Genomic DNA, 24,326 nt, shown 5'->3' on the forward strand with positions numbered 1-24,326 from the left:
ACACATCATTCACACACAAGGTTGCCAGTATGCCAGCAATGACCCATTTCTCCAGCTGTTTTTTCCAGCAGACAGGAGGCATACATCCATCTCAGGCCACTTTTGGCTCTGCCATTTTACTGCTCACAACACCATCTGATACCATATTCCCCCCCCCCCCCAACACGTGCAAACCATTCAAGGGTTGACAGCGCTTTTATGACAACACCCTCTCATCATGGACCTTGTTTCTAAATCTTGGAGGTGGAACAAGGTGGAGGACTCTCCTTTAGGCGTTCATGTGTGGAATACACACAACCCAGGCAATATTTAAATTAAATATCATCTTACTCCATACATGGCACACTGAATGCTGTGTCCCTCCCGGGCTCCTGCTCCTTCTCCTGTTTCATTGGGTTTGAAATACAAGAGAGGAATGGAACAGAAGCATGGAGGCAAGTGGTGGGCTAGAGAATCTAGATACTAGTCTGCCACTTGCCTCTCCTCCACACTCCCCCTTCTGCTCCATTTCTCTCGTTTTCCAAATTAAAATGCAGTCAAATTAATCCAAATAGTCAAAAGTCAATTATTAATTCAAATAATTCAAAAGTCAAAAGGTTTTTTGATTAACTAGAGCAGGGTGTCAAACATAAGGCCCGCGGGCCGGATGCATCCCCCAGAAGCAATTTCTTCAACCCCTGTGATAACTGGGCTCTTGAAATTATGAACAAGATTTGCACATTTTCTCATGCCATTTGCAGCTAATGAGTTTCTCTGTGAGAACCAAGCGCTTATTTCTGGCCAACTTCTGCTACATGACGTCACTTCTGGCCGTCGGCAGGCACCATGAAAGCTATTCCGCCCACTACATGAGTTTGACACACTGGGCTAGAGAGGTGGCCCTGATTAAGCCATTTCTGCCCAACGTTGCATATGCACAACAGGGAACAAATGTGTACACCTGTGGGGCAGGCAGAAATGGGTTAATCAGGCAGTAGATTAAAAAGGAAAAAACTCATTATAAAAAAAAGCACTTGACTGCAAGCACATCTTAGAGACGCACTTCCTTTGCTCTCTTTCCCTCTCACATATTCAGAGAAAGGATTGCCTTTTCCAAAGAACAGGGGTGTCCAAACATTTTGGCAGGAGGGCCACATCATGTCTCTGACACTGTGTCGGGGGCTGGGAAAAAAAAGGAATTAATTTACATTTAAAATTTGAATAAATTTACACAATTGAATGTATTAGAGATAGAACTTATATGAATGACTTGCACAAAGGCCAGCTTTTCCTTCGCTGCCACTGCTGCATCAACAGATGTGAAACAGCAAGTAGTGCAGGGGTGCCCTCATCCCATAGCTCAGGTGAGAGGTTGAACAGTCGTCCTCATGCTGAGAGCAGTTGCATCGGGCCAGCAAGGGCTCCAGCAAGTCTCTGGAAGGCCAGAGGCTGATTGGAGACTGGGAGCTCTCCGAGGACTGGATTGGGAGCCCCCGAGGGCTGCAAGTGGCCTCTGGGCAGGGGTTTGGGCACCCCTGCTAAAGAGTGATGCTTGCTGAAGCACAGACACTCATCACTAAAAAACAAAGGGAATGCTTCACAATTCAGAAAGACTGTTTTTAGCCATATGCAAAATGTATGCAACTGTAATCAAATCAAATAACACTCATGATTGAGTGACTATGGAGCCCTATGCTTGGCTGAAGCCTTGTGTGACCTGGTTCTCAGCATGTGGCATCTTATGGTTTGGATGATGGGCCACCATCGACTTTGCTCACTCTAGGATTCCACTGATGTGTTCCAAACAGCTCTGCCCCACTCAGTTGTATGGTGCACTGCAGGAATGTCAGGGCCAAATCCTATCCAACTTTCCAGCCCTGGTGTAGCAGTGCCAATAGGGTGGGTGCTAGAACTTGCAGTGGGAGGGTAGTTATGGAGGCCTCCTCAAGCAAGGGAACATTTGTTCTCTTGGCTTGGGGCCACATTGCAGCTGCACTGGCACTGGAAAGTTGGATAGGACCGGGCCCTCAATCTGCTGCAATGGGGAAACCAGATTTTACTGCCTTCAACAACAACAACGAACCAAGAACACATGCGTGGCCATCGTATGAAGAGGTAGAAGTTTATTGGAATATAAACATTCAGATAACATGTAAGATAGAAAAAAACAAAAAACCCAACAACAACATATACAGACACTTGCTGGAAGGAGACATCTGAGGTATTTATTTATTTATTCACCATCTAGGCTATCACATTTTATTTCTTCCTTTAAATAGTTAAGAAAAAAAAAAACTAGTCTGAGAGGCTGCTGCTGACTGCAGAACACCCCCCTTTTTTCACTCAGTCTGGCCAAAAGGAAGGTGCAGCAGCCAAGAAAGGGCTGTGTGGATCAGTCCCATTCCCCTGAGCATGGATCTGTGAGAACAGCGGTCTCCCACCACCCTGATTAATGAAGGGGTCCTTGTCCTTGGGTTTTCTGATACTACCAGAAAGTACTGGGGCCTGTTTGCCAGGCCAAGGCGGTGCAACGTTGGGGGGGGGGGGCACTGCTCAGCCGTTGAGTACATGCTTGCATGCAAAAGGTCCTCGGTTCAATCCCTGGCACTGCCAACTGAAAGGATTTCAGGTAAGGTGGCTGGAAAAGACTCTTGCCTGAGTGACTTGACAGTCTTAGGGATGATATTAGGCTAGAGAACCCATGGTCTGACTTGCCCAAAGGCAGCTTTTGTGCAGACTGGGACCGAGATGTCTGCAGACCCGCACTTGTTTCAGAATGAAAGCAAAGAACTGCTTCAACTCCTGCCCATGCCCTGATGCGCATCCAACTCTTTACTGCTAAACCCCTGCCTGGTCCTTGAGGAGCAAGTGGGCGGGGAAGCCCCTGCAAAAGGAAACCCATCACGAGAGACAACAACCCTTTCTTTCATATCAAAAGCCCTGAGTGCCATACAATCTTTAATAGCCAGAGATCAATAGTCGGGTTAGGTAAGGATAAGCTGCCACCCCCCCCCCCACCATCACCACCCAGCCCCCTAATCTGCTGCTGGTTTCTAGACCCATCACCAAAGCCTGATGCAGCAGCAGAAAATGATTCAGCCAAAAAAATCACCATTCGCATCAAAGCCAAGGGAGAGGAAAGGGTAGGATTTTCACAGTCTAAAATGGCTGACCCAGAACAACAAGGAGGGTCCAGTGTGTGTGTGGCGGCAGCTTATTTATTATTGTTAGTTTTAAAAATGAGGTATATATGGTTACAAATTGCAACGTCTACCCTTTCCCTGAACTGGAGAGGAAGAAGCCTTTCACTCCGGCCTCATTCCAGCCTAGCTGTGTAAAGAGCTTATAGACATGAATACTCTAGCAAGGCAGAGGCCACTGCAGTGAACCTAACAGCTTTCTGTGCAAGAACATGCAACATTAAGAGTGTGACAGAGCCAAAGCCATCTCTGCGGGTGGCAGACCTGTTTGTATAAACCCGTTTACCCCAAATCACATATTTTTTAAAACCGGGGGTGGGGAGGAATTGAGCAACTTGCAGAGGAGGAAAAGCATGCAGGTGGTAGGCTTGAAACCCACCTGCCACCCATGGCTTGGTTCCTGATGTTGTTGATGTGTGAAGTTATTTTCAATACTTTTGGAGGGGGGGATGCAGGGAAGGGGTCAGGGTTGTGCTGTCACTGAGGTCAGCTAAAGTGGTCAGTTCAGGATGGTATGTGCTGTCTACCTCTGCTCCTCCTCTCGGCTGCCTGAATTTGAAAAGGAAAGGTCTGAGCTACTTGCAAGAGGAGAGTGGTCAGCTTCTCCAAACACGATCCTCTTCTCCAACTTCCTGTTCTGCTGCTGCCTCTTCCTTTTCAAATTTTGTATATACCACATTGGGCGCTGGAAGATCTTGAGCCAACTATGGACAACGTCATGTGAAGGCATGTGGGGTGTGAGAGGAGGGTCTACCTGCCCTCACTCCATGTGTATCTCTGTTTTATTAAAAACACTCCCACCTTTTCTTTATGTATCGTCGGGACAGTTCCAGAGTTAAACACACAGATCTGCCACCTACTTTGACCCACAATAAGCAAAAGTTCAGTTTTGCTTTAAAGCTGGAATGGGGGGGAAGCATTCAGAAAAAGCAACCTTCCCACTTCCCCTCCTTAGCCAGGGCTAAGAATTCTATACTGGGGTGGGGCGGGGGGGGGGGAAGAAACTAGGAAACAAACATAGATCCTAGAAGCAAAATTAGCCATACCAATTACGCAACTCCAGTTATTTCCTCTGGTTAGAGGACTTCACTTGTGCTTTGTTCCACATTCTTAAAATCTAGGGGCAGGAAGGTTGAGACTCACTGAACAATGTATGCATGGGGGGGGGGAGAATAGGTGTACAAAAGCTGGGTACTGTGCAGGTTACACTGTATGTGTTGCTTCCCATCCCAAATCATGAGGGCTAGAAATCTACCCTTAAAAACAGAAGGAGACATTATCAGGAACCCTTAGAACTACAGCTTGAATCTCCATTTCACAAACTGGGACACAACCACTGTTACCTCTTTGCCCTGTCTCAGTACAGATAGGACAAGGCTGAAGTGATTGGAAGGTACGGGGGGGGGGGAACCAACATGCTTTAGCCCACAAAATGCCTTCAGCTGATTCACTGAAGCAAGCAAGGGTGAACACCACTGGACTCTGATGAAGTTTTGGCTACCAAGCTACAGGCAATACAAGTTAGAGACAGAGGTGACAAGACTCAAAGCTATGTACAACATCATTTGCTATTTCACTGTCTCCTGGAATAAGATAGCTAGTTGCACTAAAACAAAGCAGCTGCACCAGAGGAAAGCCTGGAGCACAGAGCATCAATAACTCTTTAGTCATTGGTTTCTAGCAGAGGATATTCAAAGTGTAGCAAAATACTGGCTGGGCACATTCAATCTAAATGCGAGCCGCAATGAATTTAAATATGTAGGCACAAACTGATGGCAGCTTCTGGATTCTGGCGCCCAACGACTAGGCATGATTCTCATTCTGGCCTTGCCTAAATCCGTGCTTACTGCTTTTCAAAGAGATGCAGCAATGCAATTGATTTATAAAGACCAAAGGTTGAAGCGTCAAACATGTGTTAAAGAATGTAAAAGCAGTCTGTTCCACACACAACTCTTGGTAAATCCTGCTGGTGAATGAAACTGTGGGTGGAATTCTTTCCACACATTTTAGTTAAAATTTGGCAGGGTTACTGTGGAACGGAATGAGCAGCATCCAGCACCCCATGGTCAGATCATGCCAGGGACAAGGGTGGTCAAATTCTATATTCTCTGGAATGAATTTGTTCCGAGACATGCAAAACCTGCACTTGGTAATAAAACTCTTCACAGTTATGGATCACATGTGCTTGGGTGAAATGAGGTTATCAACTTGGGGGTGGGGTGGAGTGGGTGGGAGTTGCTTCATCAAGGATCTATTCAAGAGGCAGACTGCCAGCAGTCCGTTTTCATTCTGGAATGCACATGAGACAGCAATGCAATAACATGTGTATAAAATACGCAACAGTTGTATAACCACATTTTTTTTTGCAGCAACACACACACACACACACACACACACGACCCAGAAAGTATGAGTGAACTTTTGGAGGTCATGAGAATGCTTCTTTGGGGTAGATGAAGAAGGGTTCTGGGCAACTCAAAAATCTGCCTACTACTTTCGACATTTTAGATGGTCCTAGCCAAGGACCTAGCCTAGTGTCACTTTTGGATATTGGGTAACGGACCAGTGTGGCTATTTGCAATTTGAGCCTGCTGTTCAGCATCCTTGTCACTTTTCCAATGAGCTACAGGCTGCAGAGAGATTAACGTTATGATTAGGACTTGCTCACAAACACACTGGGCAGGATTTCTACGTCGTGCCTCAATTAAAATTTGGTAAGCTGACTGGCAGTGAGATAAGAGTGTCCTGCAGCCCAAATCTGGCCCACCAGCTAGCTGCCCATCCCTGGTCTAGGAGTGTACAATCAAGCCTGGGGCTCAAGGCCTTCCAAAGGAAATTATACTTTTTACAAACTTATATCCTCTCAGGTTAATCCAAATTTGTTGACCGACAAGCCTAACAATGAGTTCAGTTTGGTTTCTGCTGATGGAAATGATGGAGCTACATGCAAAGGAAAGATGCTGCTACAGCTAGTGGGAACGATTCTAGCTTAACACGGGTCCTGTAGAGTGCCAGTAACATCATACTGATTAAACCAGAAAGCAACAGCATGCAGGGTCTTAAGTGCACGGTTCGTCTCATCCCACCACAAATCTCTCCAGCTGTAAGGCTGCCTAGTGGCCTAAAATTTTGCTCACATACATGTATATGAGAACTGGCCCATGAGTACGTGTCCATGATCACAGCACAACTAGTTGCAGTCATGCCTATGTTCAACTTGCCCAAAGGGCTTTGAGCCTGAATGTCCTGTAACAGTAGCCAGAGGAAGCCCCACCACCTCAAAAAAGGAAGTCCATGTTGCTACTGAGTTGGCAGTAACAGTCCATACGACATGTGCTCAGAAAAGCTACAGACATTAGAAGTCTAGCTTGCTTTTAGGTACTAAAAACATAGGTTTTTCTACAGAGTATTAAACCTTATTGATCCTTCCCATTGCAAAGTCTTCCAAATTATATGCTCCTCCATGGCACTGACTGCAAAGTACAATGGATGAATACTCTTAGAAGATGCGGCCTCAGAACTGGAAAAAAAAATAATGACTTTTTTGAACAACAGATCCATAAACAGAAGCCAACACGGGTAGCTTTCAGTTCTGATGCAGCATTTGACAGGTAGGATTTCTCAGCAGGAATCTGCCCAAAAGTGCTGCTATAAAAGAAATAAAAATGGGTCTTTGAATTGATTACAACAACTGCAAGGATTCTGTACCTTAACAGTGATATAATTATAGACATTCCTAAAGCAATTTCCAAAATGGAGGTCCTGCCTTCCCTCTGAAATTCACTGCTGCCATGAAGCACCACTTGAGATACTTGCTGCATTTTAGACAGGAACTACTTTTTATAGTCATATACTTGAATCACTGCTTATATCCGGGGCCAAGCTGTATGTGAAGCTGACTAAGGCAGTGCCTCTGGTGATGGACTGGCTGGAGCAGCTGCCTCTGTAAGCACACCCCACTTCGCTACTCCTCTCACTCCTTGGATATAAGGAGGGAAATGGATACAGAATGGAAGAAGTGTGGAAGAAAATGGTCTAGCCCACCACTTTCTTCCACACTTCCTTTTCCATCATATTCTTTTCTTCCTTTTCAAATCCAGGGAGTAAGAGGAGAAGCTGGGGTGGCAGCTGATTCACCATTGGCTGAGAGTGAGCATTTGGTGCACTCGCCTCGGTAAGTCTTGCACTAGCCCTGTTCAAATCCACTGTGCATGCTTACATTTGGATGGCCGAGGAGCCAGAGTGCTATATAAGCAGACCCACAGAAGTCATCAGTAGCATGTGTGGGAGCTTGCAATTGGTCAAATATGATCAAACTTTCCCATGCAGCAGATGGTGCTTGAAGAACTGGCAGGCTGCCTAATTAGCAAAAATGCCCTAAGAGAACTGATTTTCTTTGTTTAATAGTTGCTATTACCTTGCTTTATTTTTTTTTCCTTATTTTGCAAGTTGTTACTGGAGGCAGATCCTGGTATTCCAGGATCAAAACCAAAGAGAATATTGGTTTAGTGATTAATTCACTTTTATGAAACCCTCACCTAATGTGAATTTGATGCTCAACATTCTGTATCATTGTGAGCGAGCCTATTAGGTGGCTTTTGGAATTTTATCCAACACAGTTTCAAGTCAAAATAATTCATTTCAGTTCTTTTAAAGCGATTTCCACTGTTGCACAGCAGTTTATCAATCTTTATTGGTAATTATTATAAGCTTCAAACCTGTTGATGATTGGGTTATGTTTTTGGTTTTGCCAATACATTTTTCTAAATGTTTGACCATTATTTGGCCAATCAACTGACCAAATCTTTCTTGACCAATTAAAAAGCCCAACCCTGTTTTACTGAAAGAGTAAAACATATATTAAAAAAATAAAAAAACACCACACACAACCCACTAGAGGCCAAGCCACGTTCGGGACTGGGATGCATCTAACCTGAGTTACTTTGAAAGACCTGAAAGCATAAAACCCTTCCAGAAAAAGGAGGGGGGAGGGAAAGAGTGAGGGACAAGCCAGTCTGAAAAAATCAACTTGCAGTCACCACTATTTGTTACCCCATGTTTGAGATACCCAAAGTCAAGCACTTCTATTCTACAATCAAAGACATCAAAGTTTTCTGATCCTTTACTCAGGGGTTCCTTGTTTGTCTGTGTGTGTGTGTTTTGGTGTGTCTTTGGTGCTACAATATATAAAATAAAAATAAAAGCAGTCAGCAAGACATATAAAAAGAAGCTTTAACATACACAAATCCTTCCAGAAGAGAAATAAAAACACAGCAATAAGTACATATTTCTGAGGTATTTCATCTGCTCAGGAGAAGCCGACAGATCTGTAGGATGACCAAGATCACCAGGGTATATGAGAGGAGAGGCTGATCCCTGTGGCAAGGGGATGGACTGTTGATCTAGTGGACGGATAGGGGAGTTTAGCAAGGAATGAGAAGAAGCATGTGCAAGGGTGGTGTATGTGGGTAAGAGGGAAGAAGAGAACAAAAGCAAAGAAACAGCCTGGGGAAGAAGCAGCCAAAAAGAAGCTTCCAGGTGCCTTATTAAAATTGTGCAAGGAAGAGGAGTTCAGAGGTTTGTGGGGCTCTGATGCAGCTTCAAAGGGATGCCCTATAAATGTTCAGGAAGTAACCATTTCCATGCTACACATAAATGGATTCAGGCTGCAGAAAATTCTGAAAAGGCCCAACTGAAAAGTAGTGAGTGAGAGAACAGAGGCAGCATTGCAGACATGCCTTGCACCACATCCAGGAATGTTTTCAGGAGACAGAGAAGTTCAGCAAGACAGGAAGAGACCTGCATTAACATACACCTCCCTTGAAATCTCAAGCAACTTTACCCATTAGGCCTACTGAAGGCAGAAAAAAAATCTACATGTCCATCCACCACTGGAATAGAAAGAACGGAGCCAATGAATTTCACCACATAATGTCAAGAGAAGGTTTCAAACAGAATCAGGCCCTAAGCTGTGGAAGGATCTCACTACAAGTGAGCAAAACCCTCTATTGCATCGAAGGCTAAGCAAAGCTGCTATGAAGATGAGCAGCAGTGAACCCTCCCCAATTCATTCACGTCTGGGAACTGCCCAGCTCTCAATGAAACTACCCCTTGCTACAGATCTAATTTCCAGGCTGCCAACATCCTCCTGAGGAAGGTGGCAGACCAAATCATAGGTTATCTAGAAATGCACGGACCGTTCAAGCCCAAGGCTAGGAAACTGGCAAAACACAAAACGATGCAGGTTCGATTTACATGCCAAGAATGTACAAACAAAAGAACAAAGAGGGATTTTGTGTATGTGAAGCAAGTTGCAGAGAAGAATCAAAAGGTTGTGGGGATGTGTGTGTGTGAGAGAGAGAGAGCGCAAAATAGAGAGGGAGTGAGAGAGTACCACATTCCTCCCTCCCCCCGCCCCTAGGGGTAGGATTGTCAACACACTGCAGTCCTTTTGAAAAAAAAATGTCCTTAAATGGGCTTCATCCCCTGACTTTTTGCTACCCTGGCGATGCTTAGTCATCTACAAATGCACAGCCCCTCGAGAGAATCCCTGATTGAAACACGCCCTGTGTCCCCTTCCCTTGCCCCTCTTTTCACTGAGGACACAGCAAGACCTGAAGAAAGGCTAGACGAACAAAGAGACCATCCTGACGGGAACTTTGCCAGCATGGAATCTTTGCTTCTCTGCTGCTGGCCAAGTTGCAAAGTGGGTTCCCTCAAGGTGAGGACACAGATGTGCTCCTTTCCAGCCTAGAGGAGCCACTTGAGGCCAGAGCGAGCAAAGCTGCTCCCCTGCTTTCCCTCAGAGAGACCAGCTTGTCGAAGGCTCAACACTGGGTGTGCCCCGAGAGGATGTTGGGCTGGGGGAACAGTGGGAGCTGCTGCTGCTGCTGCTGCTACCACCGCCAGTACTCTGTGTGCTGGATCCGGCTATGAGGTGGACGACTGGCTTCTGGGCAAAGAGGACTCCTGTAGGGCACAGACAGGTGAGGAAAAATTAGTAGGTCAGCAGAAGCATTAAGGAAATGGCTTCTTGGAGACGACAACAGGAGAATCTCTTGATATGTAAAATTCAGAGTATGATTCTAGACTGTTATCTAGCAGCACTCAACATTTTAGCAATAGCAAAAGGCCCTTTCCTTCAGTTTGGTTGGCAGAACTGCCATCTGGTCCCTTCCATCATGGATTCCAACAGCAGCAGATGCTCTTCATGGGAGAGAAGAAGAAAGACACCCTTCTATTGGCTGATATAACAGCTGTTCACCCAGGTTTTCCACAATTGATTTTCCCTTCCCCTTTTCTCCCCACTAAGTTCCGTCTTTACCTTTAGATAATATGCGTTACTCTGAATACCAGTTTCAGGAGAGCAACAGTAGGAGAAGGGTATAGCTTCACCTTATGCTTGTGGGCTACTCAGAGGCATCTGGTTAGCCACTGTGAGAAACAGGACACTGGACTCCAGCAGGGCTCTTCCATTCATAACAATTTCACTTTTAAACTAGCTATCTGTTTTGAAAATCAAGTGTGGACACTGGCGTCACTAGGGTTCGCATGACCTGGTGAAGGAGGCTAGTGCGTCATGCCTATGTTGGACCTTCTCCCATGCAATGGATGGGGCAACGCCCTAGGCAGTGGGTGTGATGATGAACCATCACCCTGCCCCCGCTGGTTTTTGGCTATAACTTTTGATAGAATAGAGATATTTCAATATGGTTTGTTTAATTGCTTTTGGCATAAAATTACACATCGATTGATATATAACATGATGGTATTATACCAAGGTATAATTTTGGTATAATTTTGGCCAGTAGTGGTGACACCACCCCTGTGCACATCACCCGGTGTGCCCCCCACCCTCCCAAACCCCTCCAGCAATGCAAGTGGGTGCAAATATGGCCTCAATTCCTAGGGGGCTTGCAGGTTTCAAATAAACCAGCTGCTCCAAAATTACTCTGATGACCTGAGAACGTAAGAGATGCTACTTCAAAAACCAAACTGGGACCATTATCAAACATTCCTTTCACAGGTGGGAGGGAGAAGATGACCTAGTATTACCAAATGGGTGAAAATAGAAGACACACCCCTGGTCTATACCTGGGTCTCAAATGATGCTTCACTCAAGCTCCACAAAAGTGAATCTTTTAAGGAAAGAATCTGTCCAAGCCACTAATGCTCTACACGAATCTCCAAGTTTTAATTTCAAACTGGGGTCTCAATATGCCGTGGAATGCCTGAGCAAAGAGCACATCTTTGTTTTGCCCCACTGATCAACACTACAAAGGTTGGAACTCTGGACAGAGTGCACTTTGCACATTACAGGAGGCGCTGAAATAGATGGCACATGAGCCATTCATCGGTCTGTTCTATGTTGCTTAAGAACATAAGAACAGCCCTGCTGGATCAGGCCATAGGCCCATCTAGTCCAGCTTCCTGTATCTCACAGTGGCCCACCAAATGCCCCAGAGAGCATACAAGACAACAAGAGACCTGCATCCTGGTGCCCTCCCTGTATCTGGCATTCTGATGTGGCCCATTTCTAAAAACAGGAGCTTCCTGTAGTTTGTGAGGCTGATTGAATTAATATTGGATGGTTCATTCCAAGAATTCCACCAACCCTCCCCCCATTTTCAGAGGCTGCAGCCTTCTCACCAGCATAGACTGTGCCATTGATCTCCACCGACATGTTAATGCTTCCAAAGCCAGATGGGGTCCAATTCAATGCTGCTGCTGTTGCTGCGGAATCCGATTTATCCTCTGCTGTAGGAAGGAAAAAAAAAAAAAGACCAGTGAGAATTATGTTCCGCTCATTCTTAGGATCTCTTGATGCATTGACCCAGCTTGAGAGTGCTGATTTCATCTCTTCCTCAATGTCAACTCACTGCCCTCATGATGCTTCTACTTGTAGCCCACAGACAGAAAAGTTAATCTTGCTTCTTCCTGGGTCTCACTTCCCCCAAAACTGGGAGAAAAGTATGACCTTCATCTTACCATAGAATGGCACTGGGAAAAGCTAAACCATCAGATACTACACTTTGAAAGGCTTCCACATAAGGCATGGCTTTTGTGTTTTTGGTAACAGGAGCTCTCTTAACAAACAGAAGTTGCCTCTGTGAACAAAAGGAGCATTCCATTCTGCAAAAACCTGCTTGTCTAAGGCCCCTTGCATGAGCAAAACGATCCTTTAAGTCAGAGGGAGCTCCCAACAGCAGAAGCACTAGTTGGGATGCTCAACCAAAAGGTTTAAATACAGAGTGTCTTGTGACACTTTAAAGTCTAAGAGAGAATTTTTTATCAGGCAGGCAGACGGGATCAGAGATGCCCTGCCAGGCATCCTGTTATTACTAAGGAAGGTTCTTAAAGACCAGCAGATTGCACTTCTACTGCTGACCAGGTGAGGGAGCAAATGTTTTAGTGGAAGACTGGGCTCTAAACCACATGCTCAAACGTTCCAGATTCAAAATAGTTACTACTCAAAATGCCAAGATTTTTACTAGATCCCAACTACATAGGGAGCACCCCTATTTTCAGAACACATTCTGGAAAATGTCTCAAGGCATACCCTGGCAACGCCTCAAGGGCTTTATGCATCAATCATTTTTAAAATCCTCCTGTGGATTTGCAAGCAACAAACCTAGAAGAAGAAAAGCTCAGAAGGCTTCTGCCTATGGCAGTTTTTGATCACCATATTTCTACAGTGCTTCCAAGTGTTCAAAGCTCTTCACACACAGGGACTTGATGCAATCCATAAAACAACTCTGTAAGCTAGATCAGTGTATTGTCCTCATGTGATGCTTAGACTAAGAGCTTGTGACAGTCCCTACTTGCCTCAAAGGAGGCGCACGCACCACTCTATCAACCATGGTATTCAGTATGGGCAAGAGTACTGGCGTCACTAGGGAAGTGCGGAGGGTGCGGGCCGCACCAGGTGACGTGCCGGGGGGGTGACGCGCCCTGGGGGGAGGATGCGCTAACATCGCGGAGTTAGGCACTACCGCATCATGCCATACACCGTTGGATGTGGAATGGCCAGCAGAGTGTAGTGCAAAAAAAAGAATTGAAATAGCTCCTTTCTTTCAAAAGTTATGGCCAAAAAACCGGAAGGAAAAAATGCATGGAGTCCTATGGAAAGTGAGCTGTATCGCGCGTTTACTCGCGAGTAGGCGTACTTGCCATAGTCTGTTGGAAAGGGTAGGCTGAGAGGAAACCAACGACACAAGAATGGTCCCAATCCAATGAATGCAGCCCCCCAAAAACACCCGAGAAGCTCCCCCCTCCCAGCTGTGAATCTGAGCCTGAAATGAAGCCATGTGGCTGCATTTACTCGTGAGTAGGCAGACTTGCCTTAGTAGAGGCAGGCTGAGAGGCTCCAAGGACGTCAGAATGGTCCTCAACCAATGAGTGCAGCCGCCAAAAACACCGGAGAAGGAGGTTCCTCCCTCTCAGCTGCCTCCCTCCCAGTCTATGGAGCCCTATGGAAAGCAAAGCAGCCTCAGTCGCATTTACTCGCGAGTAGGCAGGTGAGCCTTGGCTGGTGGTCAGGCCAGGCAAAGGGGAATGTGAGGACACCAGAACGGCCCCAATCCGATGGAACTGAAGCTCAACATATGTTCCAGAAAGCAGCCTCTCTCCCCTACTAAAAAGGACAAAAAAAGAGGCTTGAATGGTAAGGGGAAAATTTTCTATTTTGCACTTGCAAAGCCAGGTGGGTCTTTATATGGATATGCCTGAAATATAAGAACTTTAAACTGGGCACTGGGAGGGCTGGAAATCTCACTGATTCTTTTTTGGGGGGGTGTTATTGCAGGCAGACTACAGAGTAAGCTCCATTGACCACTATGGGACTTACTTCAGAGTAGACATGCACAGGATTGGGCTCACAGGCTGCAATCCTACCCACAATTTCCTGAGAGTAAGCCCCATTGACCACAATAGGACTTACTTCAGAGTAGATTCACTTGGTGGAACAGGACTGGCTCTCCCTTTTTTAATTATTTTATTTTAATTTAATTATTTATAATTATTTATTTTAATTTGCTTGATGATGTCACTTCTGGCCATGACATAACTTCCAATAGGTCCTGGACAGATTGTCATTCTAAAAAGTGGGTCCCAAAGTTTGAGAACTGCTGCAATAAGGTGTTTGTTAGTAAGTTGGCACAGGGTGTGTGTGTGTGAGACTCTACAAGTTTTCAAAATCACTAAAATCAGAGTTTGGAGGAATAAGACCATCATGTTATATATCAATCAATGCGTAATTTCATGTAGAATGCACTGAAACAAACCACGTTGAAATATCTGTGTTCTAACAAAAGGTACAGCCAAAAAACCGGTGGGGGCGGGGCGAGGCGATGATACATCACCACACACACCTGGGGCGTTGCCCCGTCCACTACATGGGGTAACGCACAGGCCTCCTGCACCAGGTGACGCAAATCCTAGTGACGCCACTGGGCAAGAGTCATCTCACCTCGCCCATTGATTTTGATTTTCATGGGCAGCTGCCGTGCCATGCTGAAAAGGTTCCGCTGGAATGCCTGCTGGACCAACCGCTGCTCTTCTTCTGACATCCGTGCAATCTTCTCTGGGGGCTCTCCAGACTCCAGTCTCTCCCTCAGCTGTTCTAGAGTGGCTGTTCTTGCTGCTACAGTGGCCTGTTGGTTCGCCAAGGTCACAGGCATGGCAATACGATTTGGCGTGGACACGGTCAGGGGAATGCCATCACCTATAAGAGCAATCAGATACACCCAGGGCCTCAAAGTGAGTAGAGAACAGTCACCACTCAACAGGGGACTTGCCAAAGGCTGAAAGAGGTGGAACTCCAGGTGCCAAATCTAAAAACAGATAAGGTCTGTGCTAGTTGTGCAATAACTGGAAGCACTGATTAATCAACACAGAGTAAGCTACTTTTATACTGGAAAAATGCAGAGAGCATCTAGTGCTGAGCAGTATGTAGTTGTTGCTGGGAACCAAGAACTCAAAACTGATCAAGAAGTAAATGCTTACAAACAATTAGGAAGTGAGCTCAGAGCACTGCATTGTTTCAGCATGGAAACAGCTAATTGAGGGCTATTGTCTTCAAGTCCCTTCTGAGCTAAGTTACATTATTATGATGGCTGCTATTAAAGCAATTCATATGGCTCTGCCAGTGGACAAAGAGATAAAAGGCTGCTAACAGTTTTAAGGTGACACGGTAAAATAGTAAAAATATTCAATAAACAGGAATCCATATATTTTGGTGGTATTAGCCAGCCACAGTTGTCAAGAATGTGTCCTCTCTCCTTGGCTTATACCGAAAAATTTAGAGGGGAGAAGCTTGTGCTGAGCCTGTGTGGAGCAGGCAAAAGTTTCAATGAGTTGGGAAATAGGATGGGGATTTATATGCAAGACTGAGGGGGTGTGCCCATGGATTTGTGGATGCCTGTAAATGACAGGACACTTATTACAACTCTTTGCCGAAAACAATACTGTGGATCCCTCCTCAGCTCTTGAGGAAGAGACTGGAAACTAGGGAATTGGAAAAGGTGAGGATAGAAGAGACTTAGAAGGAAGACGTGAAAAAGCTACAAGTACATTCTGTGACAGAGTTCCAGTCATAAGGGACTGCAAGGAACGATGGTGATGGAAAGATGCAAGATCTAAGACATGCAAGTAAGGCAAAGGATGGACAAAAGTCAGGAGACAGAACAATGGAGAACTTTAAGAGACACAAGCACATGCCAGGAGCTGCTGGATTCACTCAAAGCAATATGTTAAGACTCCCAATTCAGATCATGCAATATGCTTAGACTTTCATGCACACAGCTTTGTCAACCAGCAGAAGGCTGGTAATGATGGCTGTCACAGCTGCAACACAACACCAGGTTGAAGTCCTTAAACCTGCCAGACACCGAGTCTTCATGGCTACAGGTGATCCCAAATTGCATGTGCTCAGTGTCCTAGAATTGAACAGTTGGTTGATCCACAGACAGTTTGCCAACATGGAACATACTTGCCAACATGGAACTCTTGCTGTCAAGGCAACTAGAAGGTAACTTGCTGACCTTTCCTGAGAGCTCCTGCTGGAGACAGATGAGGGTTGCTGGTTCCACTGCTGGAGGCAAGGCTAACAATGGGGAAGCGGATCTTTGGAGGACACAGGAGAGAAGGAGGCCCTGTGGTAGCAGGGGAATAACTGAACAAGGAGGAGCTGTAACTGGGCCGCCGGCCTTCCCTTCTGTTGCCATCAATGGCGGCCTGCAGTTCAGCAGGAGAACTTAAGGACTTCTTCTCACATTCATAGGCATAGAGGTACTTCATATACCTAGAGGGGGGAAAAACACAGCATGTAAGCCTGGTATATGTAATCTGGGCAGAATAATGCCGTTGGACACAGAACAGCCAGGTTCTAAATAACCATACAGCCACTGAGTAGTCTTGGCCAAGTCACAGGATCAGGCTACATGTTATGTGGGAGAGCTGTCACCAGGATCTTCTGTATCTTCATTTTTAAATTAAGCAGCAGCTGTAGGCAGGAGAAGAGAATCCAACTGGGAAAATGGTGCAGGGGATGGGGGCTTAACCTTTTTTCTCCCCACCATTTCCCCCATTAAACTTGCACTGCCAATAATGCCTTGTCGTAGAAACGTACAGGTACTTATACATTTTTCTCCATGGGGTGAACAGCCCCATGATTCTGATTAATTAAAGAGTTAAATTCCCCCTCCCAAATGCTATGGTCCTGATCAGATTCACCTTCAGAGATGCTATCAAAACACACACACACACACACACACAGAGCACTCCTGAGTGTGGATTTCTCACACATGGCTCACAGTCTCTCCATTTAGCCTCACCTATTTATTGGGTTTGTCTCTTCCCTTTCTCCCAGTAATGCCCTCACTTCACCCTCCTAGTTCTATCCTGTGCATTAAGAGGGATACATGAGCTTATGGAAGACCCTGTGCTTACTGGGTGCGAAGTGTAAATGCGGCACTGGTGATGGACGTGGGTAGGTTAAGGCCTTTGGTGATCTCCCTCCAAATCTTCTTGTTGATGATTTCCACCAGCCCTCCTTTTTCCGTCACCAGCTTGTAGAGCATGTAAAGGTCAAGAATCTGCTTTGCCATGATGGGGATGCGGTTAATTGGTGTTCCTGCAGCCATGAATAGGATAGAAAATAGGAGAGAGAACATGAAGAGAATGATTGCAATGAGGGCTGATGTCTCAGCTGCCTCTCAGGATACCCTTGTGGTGATTTTCTTTCTCTTCCTTCAGATCCCATCTCTTAGCTCTTTGGCCCACTCCTTCAGTATGCATTCCATTGTAAAGCTAATCTCAAGTTTGAGCAACTAAACAGAACACAAGTTTATCCTGCCGACCACTGCCTCAATTCCCCTCACTTCCATATATTTTAGTTTTGCGCACACCTTGGGGCAGGGAGACATAGTTACTCTAAGTGTCATGCACGTATCTATGCTGCACAATGTATATCACACACACATAATGATTTTTGATTCTTAAAACAGTCAAGACTTTTGGGCTCCTTAAATGTGACTAAAGAATAACACCACACAACAAAGTTCTGCTTGTGGCACACTCTCTCCCTTAGGGACATACATGCAAAATGAATCTGAAGAAGAGCTCTGCACCTAGGCAACAGCTTGAGAAGAGGCCCAGCTTGGGGGAAGATGACCAGCAGGCATTATTATGTTCAGGAGGCTGAGGTGTGAAAAACCAGGGGGCTTGGTCTGTGCAAGAGTTCCAGCACATTCCTTAGCTCAGCATTTATCCTTCTTCTTCAGGAGCACCATGGTCCAAAAAGGAAGGGACAACAAGCAAGTAAACTTCCTGTCGCTAATATATCAAAAACTGGATTATTCTTGCACACCAGAAATACATCATGAAGGCCATCGCTTATGTGTATATTTAATTGTATGGCATTTTATATTTTGCACACAGTTTCCCTTGATGGCTCAACTGCAACTGACAGGCACAGTACAGAGATTCTGCAACATTCCTGTTCTGAAATTGTTATCCTCAAAAATGAGATGCTCGATAAATCAGAAATCTCAATTTTACAATCAAATCATAAGAATCTAAACACACACACACACACACACACACACACACACACACACACACACACACACACACACACACACACACACACACACAGAGCCAGCTTCTTATATCCTCGTGTCCTTGAACATTATCATCACATTTTCAAAACTCAGCTCTGCAACCACGGGGCTAGGAACTTTTGTACCTGAATCTACAACTGGGTGAAAGAAGCATTCACATGGGCTGGTGAGTGATCAACCATATTCAAAATTGCAGCTGCTGTGATCACCACCATAACTCACTGTGTGTACGCAGCCAGGTCCACACTAACTTTTCTCTAGGCAATCATGTACCAATATGTTACAGTATGAACCTGCCCTTAATCTTTACAACCACTCCCACAAAGATTTTTATTCCTACATATAAACAAAGGTCTTATTGCTCCATTTTTGAACACAACAGTACCTGGGGCCCATTAAAAAAAAAAAGATCAGTAAGCCAGGCAAAGGGGATCAGCAAAATCACATACCCTCTCCAACAATTCAGAGCTCATGTAAATATACCTGGTTTTTCTTTGGGAGATCAACAGGGGAGCAAAACCTGTGGATCTGGAAGGCAGAGGTGGTTGCTCAGCTGAGGCACAATATTCTACCTCTGCTATCTGTGCAAGTCCAAGCACCCCTTACTCCTTTCACTTCCAAAAAACGCAGCTTTTTAATGTTTACTGGCGAATTGCAAAAACAAACGAAAAAAGCATGAGGCTGCCTGGATTTTACGCTAAAATGACAATTAAGGAGTGGTGCTCAGATTGCATTTTATTGCTTGGTTGTTGCATCAAGGGGTTACTGCTATATTTACTTCTAAGTAGCTCCAAGTGCAACTCTTGGTTTAGAGATTGTGCACTAATATGAGTGTAAAACCGATCAGGTGAAGCGGGGGAAGAATTGTATCTCACCTCTAGCATAAGGTGTAAGCAAACACCAGTTACCTTCACAGTGCCTCCACAAACTCCAAGGTTTGAATCACTTGTGGTCTGGAATAAAGATAACCGAGCTTTATTTTCTTTTAATGCGGTGGGCAGACTAGGAGTTTTCTAGCACAGTGGCACCAAACATTGGGAGCAACTCCTTTGAAGTCTAGCCAAAACGTTGTATTTTAACACTTTCATAAACGTTCAGTCTTTGGCAGCTGAAAGGATGCATTTATCATCTCACAATGAACAGCTGGTGAACACGCAGCATCTTGGCTTCAACACTGCCTGGAAGTTGTCTGTTTTAGGCAGTTGTCTCCAATTTTCCTTTCAGCTCAAGCACAACTTCCTTCAGTCAACCAGCAGATCCAGTCTCATTCAGTTCTCTGAGGTTTTAACACTGAGAACAAGCCATGTTAAAAGCATGAAGCAGAGGAATCAACATCGTTGCCAAGAAACAAAGTGTGGTCTGTATGGTACCGATCAGGTGGTTGAACTGGTAAGCGTTAAAACGAGGCTTCAAGCAACACTTACTTAAATTTGCATAGGAACACTGGACGGCAGGCACACTGAAGGAAAACTTCCTTTCAGCAGATTCTTTCATATGTGAACTGCACACTGAAACCTTAGCCTAGTAATACTTCCCTGTAGTTCTTAAGGGCTGCATTTTACTATGTCCACAGTAGGGGTCTGAGCTCAAGCAGCTTGTGGGAAACTGAAAACAGCAGCTCTTGTCAATGAAGCAGCAGCTACGTGTGTGTGAATGTGGGTGCCTGGGATGAAGAAAACTGGCCAACCTCTCTACCCTAAAAGTCCCCCATCTTGCATTTGCTTTACTGGGGGAGGGGGGGCAGCACTAAGACGCAGGCAGTTGGTCTCAAAGTTTTAACTCACCCAGTTTACTGAAAGCAAACCCCACAGCACTGGCAAACGACACAGCACTAGGAGATCTGAGGAACTACAAGACACTCATTGTCTCAACAGCAGGCCAAAGACTTAGTAGCCTTGATTGGTTGTATAGCAAAAGTAAGAATATCGGAGAAAATATCAGATGGCTTCAATCATTAAACCAGGGGTGCCCAAACCCCGGCCTGGGGGCCACTTGCGGCCCTTAGGGGCTCCCAATCCGGCCCTCAGAGAGTCCCCAGTCTCCAATGAGCCTCTGACCCTACAGAGACTTGCTGGAGACTGTGCTGGCCCAATGCAACTGCTCTCACCATGAGGACGACTGTTCAACCTCTCACCTGAGCTGTGGGACAAGGGTTCCCTCCACTACTTGCTGTTTCACATCTGTGATGCAGCAGTGGCAGTGAAGGAAAGGCTGGCCTTGCTTTGTGCAAGGCCTTTTATAGGCCTTGAGCTACTGTAAGACCTTCATTCATTCATATAAGCTCCATCTCAAATATATTCATTTATGTAAAATTTATTCAAATTTTAAATGTAAATTAATTCTTTTTTTTCCCTGGCCCCTGACACAGTGTCAGAGAGATGATGTGGCCCTCCTGCCAAAATGTTTGGACACTCCTCATTAAACTGTAAATTGGGGGGGGGGGTATCTTTTTTACATGATGACAAAGCCAAAACAACATCAAACAAGTCTGACTGCAAATCTGAACACTGCTGAAAAATGCTTTGCTTCCATTGATTAAAGTTACAAAACAAATGATTAAAGCATGCAACTCTAATTTTAAGTGTTTCGGATAAGCAAAAACAGTCTAACAAGTGTTGATTTGAAGGATTACTTTAATTTTCACAATCTCAAGAGTCAAGCCTCTGTACTATGGAAACCTCTCTTCATATAGTGCCACTTTGAATGACTATCATTACAGGGGTTTTGTTTTTATTGTACAATATAAATAAGTAAATTCGCATAGCAAACCTATTTTGATTGTGTGCACAACTACCCACTTTCCTGGAGTAACTGAACAGAATGGGAGTTGGTTCTCGGTAAACATGCGTAAGACCATGCTGCTAGCTGGTGAAGAAATTAGGCAGACATGCAAGTCAGAATAGGAAATGCCACAGTGGAGAGATCACATATATGACCCAGTTTGACAGGAAAAGGCGAGAAATCCCCAACCAAACATGACCAATACTGCCCATAGGACAGATTTCCTGTAAACTCTAGTTAGGTTTCATAGCAGAAAACATTCATAATCTTTAGTATTCCCTAGTTACACTGCTCAGGATAGGAAAAATTCCTATTGATAAATGTGTTCCCCTTTTCTGAAATCATATTTAAAAGGTTAGTCAGGATAGTATACTGCATTAAATTACAAAAATTTAGTAGTAGTTGTAGTAATGTGCTGCTTTGGTGTACATAACTGAAATAAATATATGGTTCCCTATCCCAAAAGTGTTCACAGTCTAAAATGATGCAGAAGAAACTCCAGCACTGGAAAAGATGCTGTGCTAGAATGAAGAGGGATAGTTGCTGTCCCACTATTAAAAGTAAGAGAGACACACCACTTTAATAAGCGCCTCTTTGTTCAGTTTAACAGGGTTTTAAATTTCCTTTATACATCTAAAACATAGACTTGGATCCAAACTTCTGGGGACTGAATTCTGCTCACAGAATAGGACTTTCCCACCTCCCCTTTCTTGCAGTAGACTCCTTCTTCCCCCACTACTTTTGCCTGGAAACCATCTGAAATAGGATGGGATGAAGTGAACTGTAGTAGGAAGGGACAATCAGCAAAAAAACAAGGATCTGCCCACCCACATGCATGAGCAGAAGTGCCTTCCATGCATGCAGGGGCATAATTAGATCCAAGTTATACTAGCCTTACAGCAGCACAGTGACCTAGCAATCTAGCCAATTGGTGCTTTGAGTTCTTTTTTGCCAATCTTGGTCACTGCACACCAGCACTTCCTCCAGGACTTGCTTTACTTTTTCCACCCCAAGCAGTAGGAAACACTTCCGTCCCAATATCTTTGAAAGATGAGGGAAGAGAAAGTCCCATAGTGGGGAATTCTCCCCATCTTTATCTGTCCTGCTCACATTATCTAGCTCTCGTTCTAGAACAGTATTTCTCAACATTTGACCTCCGCCATACCACTTCACATTGTCCACCTATTCAAAGTACCAATGGAAGTAACTAATGACAAGTCTAATACATTAAGAATAAAATATTGAAATGAATGGAGACCCACCTGAAATTGGCTTGGACCTACCTAGTGGGTCTCGACCCACAGTTTAAGAAACACTGCTCTAGATCATTGTTTTACAAGCATCTTCTAGGCCTCCCGATCCTATGACTAACCAGTTTCAGTTCCGCTTGCTTGAGGTGTTAATTTCTTAAGACAACATCTGAGCAGGGCAGGGGAACACTTGCCAAATGCCACAGACTGTTTAAGTCACTCTGGAAGTTTTCCATATCCAATAATGAGGAATTAGGCTGATCTTTTTTTCCTCTCTCCCTCTTTTAATTTCTCTTGCTTTCACAAAAGCAGAAGTGTGTGCAGGGGCCTGCATTTTTTCTCCATTCACTGATGGGTGCATCTTTCTGCTCTTGTAAATAGTCTCAGTGAGAAAGAAGAAGAGAGTTGGGTGCGTGGAAACATTAATAGAGATTAACAGATTGTATGGTTCGTGTATTAAGCAAATACACTTTTATGCCCCCCTGGGGCTGCCTGCATGACTAATACCCACCCACTCTTTCTCAATCCAATTTAGAGAATGGTATTAACTTATCCCTAAGCAAGCTTGATCCAGGGGCCAGATGGGGTAGACAGTGAAAGGGGAGGCAACTAAAAGTTTCTTGGTAAAACAAAGGTAGCTTCAAATTCGTATAGCCATTGGATGCATGATAGCCACAAGAACCTGCTCAGACAGTCCTGCAACCAGGAAGGTATATACTTCTATTGGTACATGCCCATCCAGCTTTCAACACGTTGATAAATGCTAAAAAAGCTACAGTTTCAGTGGGACCGCCGAAGTGACATCCTGAGTGCATTCAATAGATTTTCAAGCAGCTACAATACAGCTACAAGGGAAACTAGCCCTGAAGCAGCAAAATCTTGAGAAGCATTCAGATCAATTCCTCACAATGTGCAAAGATCTTCCTCTCTACAATTTAAGAGCTGGGTGCTGCACAGCGGCAAGCAGCATTGTCAAAAGCAAAGCACCAGGTTGAAATTTCACCTCAAACTCACGAAACAGACTTGGGAAAATTGCTCTTCTCTCACCTTCAACTCTTCATCTACATACAAAATGAGGATAAGAACACTGGTCCCTTAACAGCTGTGGTTCCCAAACTTTTTCGACTGGAGGCTCCCTTGACCTACTGGGCCAATGGCCACAGCTCCCCATTAGGGCTACAATCCTTTACGTTGTTTAGGGCAGGATAGAAATCTTTAAATAATTTCTTTTTCTTTTTTAAGAAAAAGGCTCAACGAAAAAGACAACAAGAAAAAGCAAGCCAATATTTATCGCTCCTGTGAGTCTCAGGCACTCAAGACCCTTTCACAAGTACAGGCCGAGAGAAATAAACATACACAGTAAGTGTGGAAAGGTCCCATGTTGCGCTCCCTCCCCCCAACCTTCTGGTAGGAAGGGAAAGGCAATAAGTCTTTATTGGAAGCTCTCTGCACTGAACAGGAAGGCTGAAAAACGAGCATCATGGGACGGAGAGAGGCAGAGGCTGAGCGGATCCTTTCACAGCCGGCTGCAAGGCTTGTCAAGGCCCATGATGGATTACTGTCATCTGGCAGTGTAGGGATTAATGATCTGGGGGTCAGAGGGGAGAATTCCAGAGGGAAAGGTCACTGACCGAGTGCACAGCGCAAGACTTGTTGCCTTTTGATGGCAAACTCGTTTTTTACTGTACTTTCCAGCATGTGTGTCTCTCTATTCCACCAGCACACAGAAAACCTCTTAAATGAGAACTATCCAGATGGAGGGCTCAGTTCTTATTGCCAAAGGGGCGGTCCATTTCCTCTCACCCTCAGATTCTGAGGCTGCGCAGGGGCTGTTTGCCTGTCCATTAACAGAGCCCCTCTCTCTTCACTCTGTTGCCACTTGGTCCCAAGCCACATCACCTCTTGATTCAGAGAAATCAAAATCAGACAGAGTCTGATTTTCAGGAATAATAAAATTTTCAGGACACATAACAAACACAAATCTGAGGGGCCTGCTT

At 44.9% G+C, this 24,326-nt stretch overlaps 1 protein-coding gene across 2 annotated transcripts in view; it reads right to left on the reverse strand.

Moving 5' to 3' along the window:
• Positions 1-3,017: 3,017 nt before the first annotated feature.
• ARID3B (AT-rich interaction domain 3B) overlaps positions 3,018-24,326 on the reverse strand; it is a 64,204-nt gene continuing 42,895 nt past the window's right edge. Inside the window, exons 5-9 of one of the 2 annotated variants that reach the window (XM_066635983.1) lie at positions 17,127-17,310; positions 16,220-16,479; positions 14,647-14,901; positions 11,829-11,933; positions 3,018-10,148 (exon numbers count right to left, since the gene is read on the reverse strand). In XM_066635983.1, coding sequence (XP_066492080.1) covers positions 9,982-10,148; positions 11,829-11,933; positions 14,647-14,901; positions 16,220-16,479; positions 17,127-17,310 — 971 coding nt within the window. In that variant the 3' untranslated portion in view covers positions 3,018-9,981. Of the gene's footprint in view, positions 10,149-11,828; positions 11,937-14,646; positions 14,902-16,219; positions 16,480-17,126; positions 17,311-24,326 lie in introns of both variants that reach the window. The other variant, XM_066635982.1, reaches the window with a different exon arrangement.

Source organism: Tiliqua scincoides, chromosome 8 (assembly GCF_035046505.1).
Source record: "Tiliqua scincoides isolate rTilSci1 chromosome 8, rTilSci1.hap2, whole genome shotgun sequence".
NCBI classification, from domain to species: domain Eukaryota; kingdom Metazoa; phylum Chordata; class Lepidosauria; order Squamata; family Scincidae; genus Tiliqua; species Tiliqua scincoides.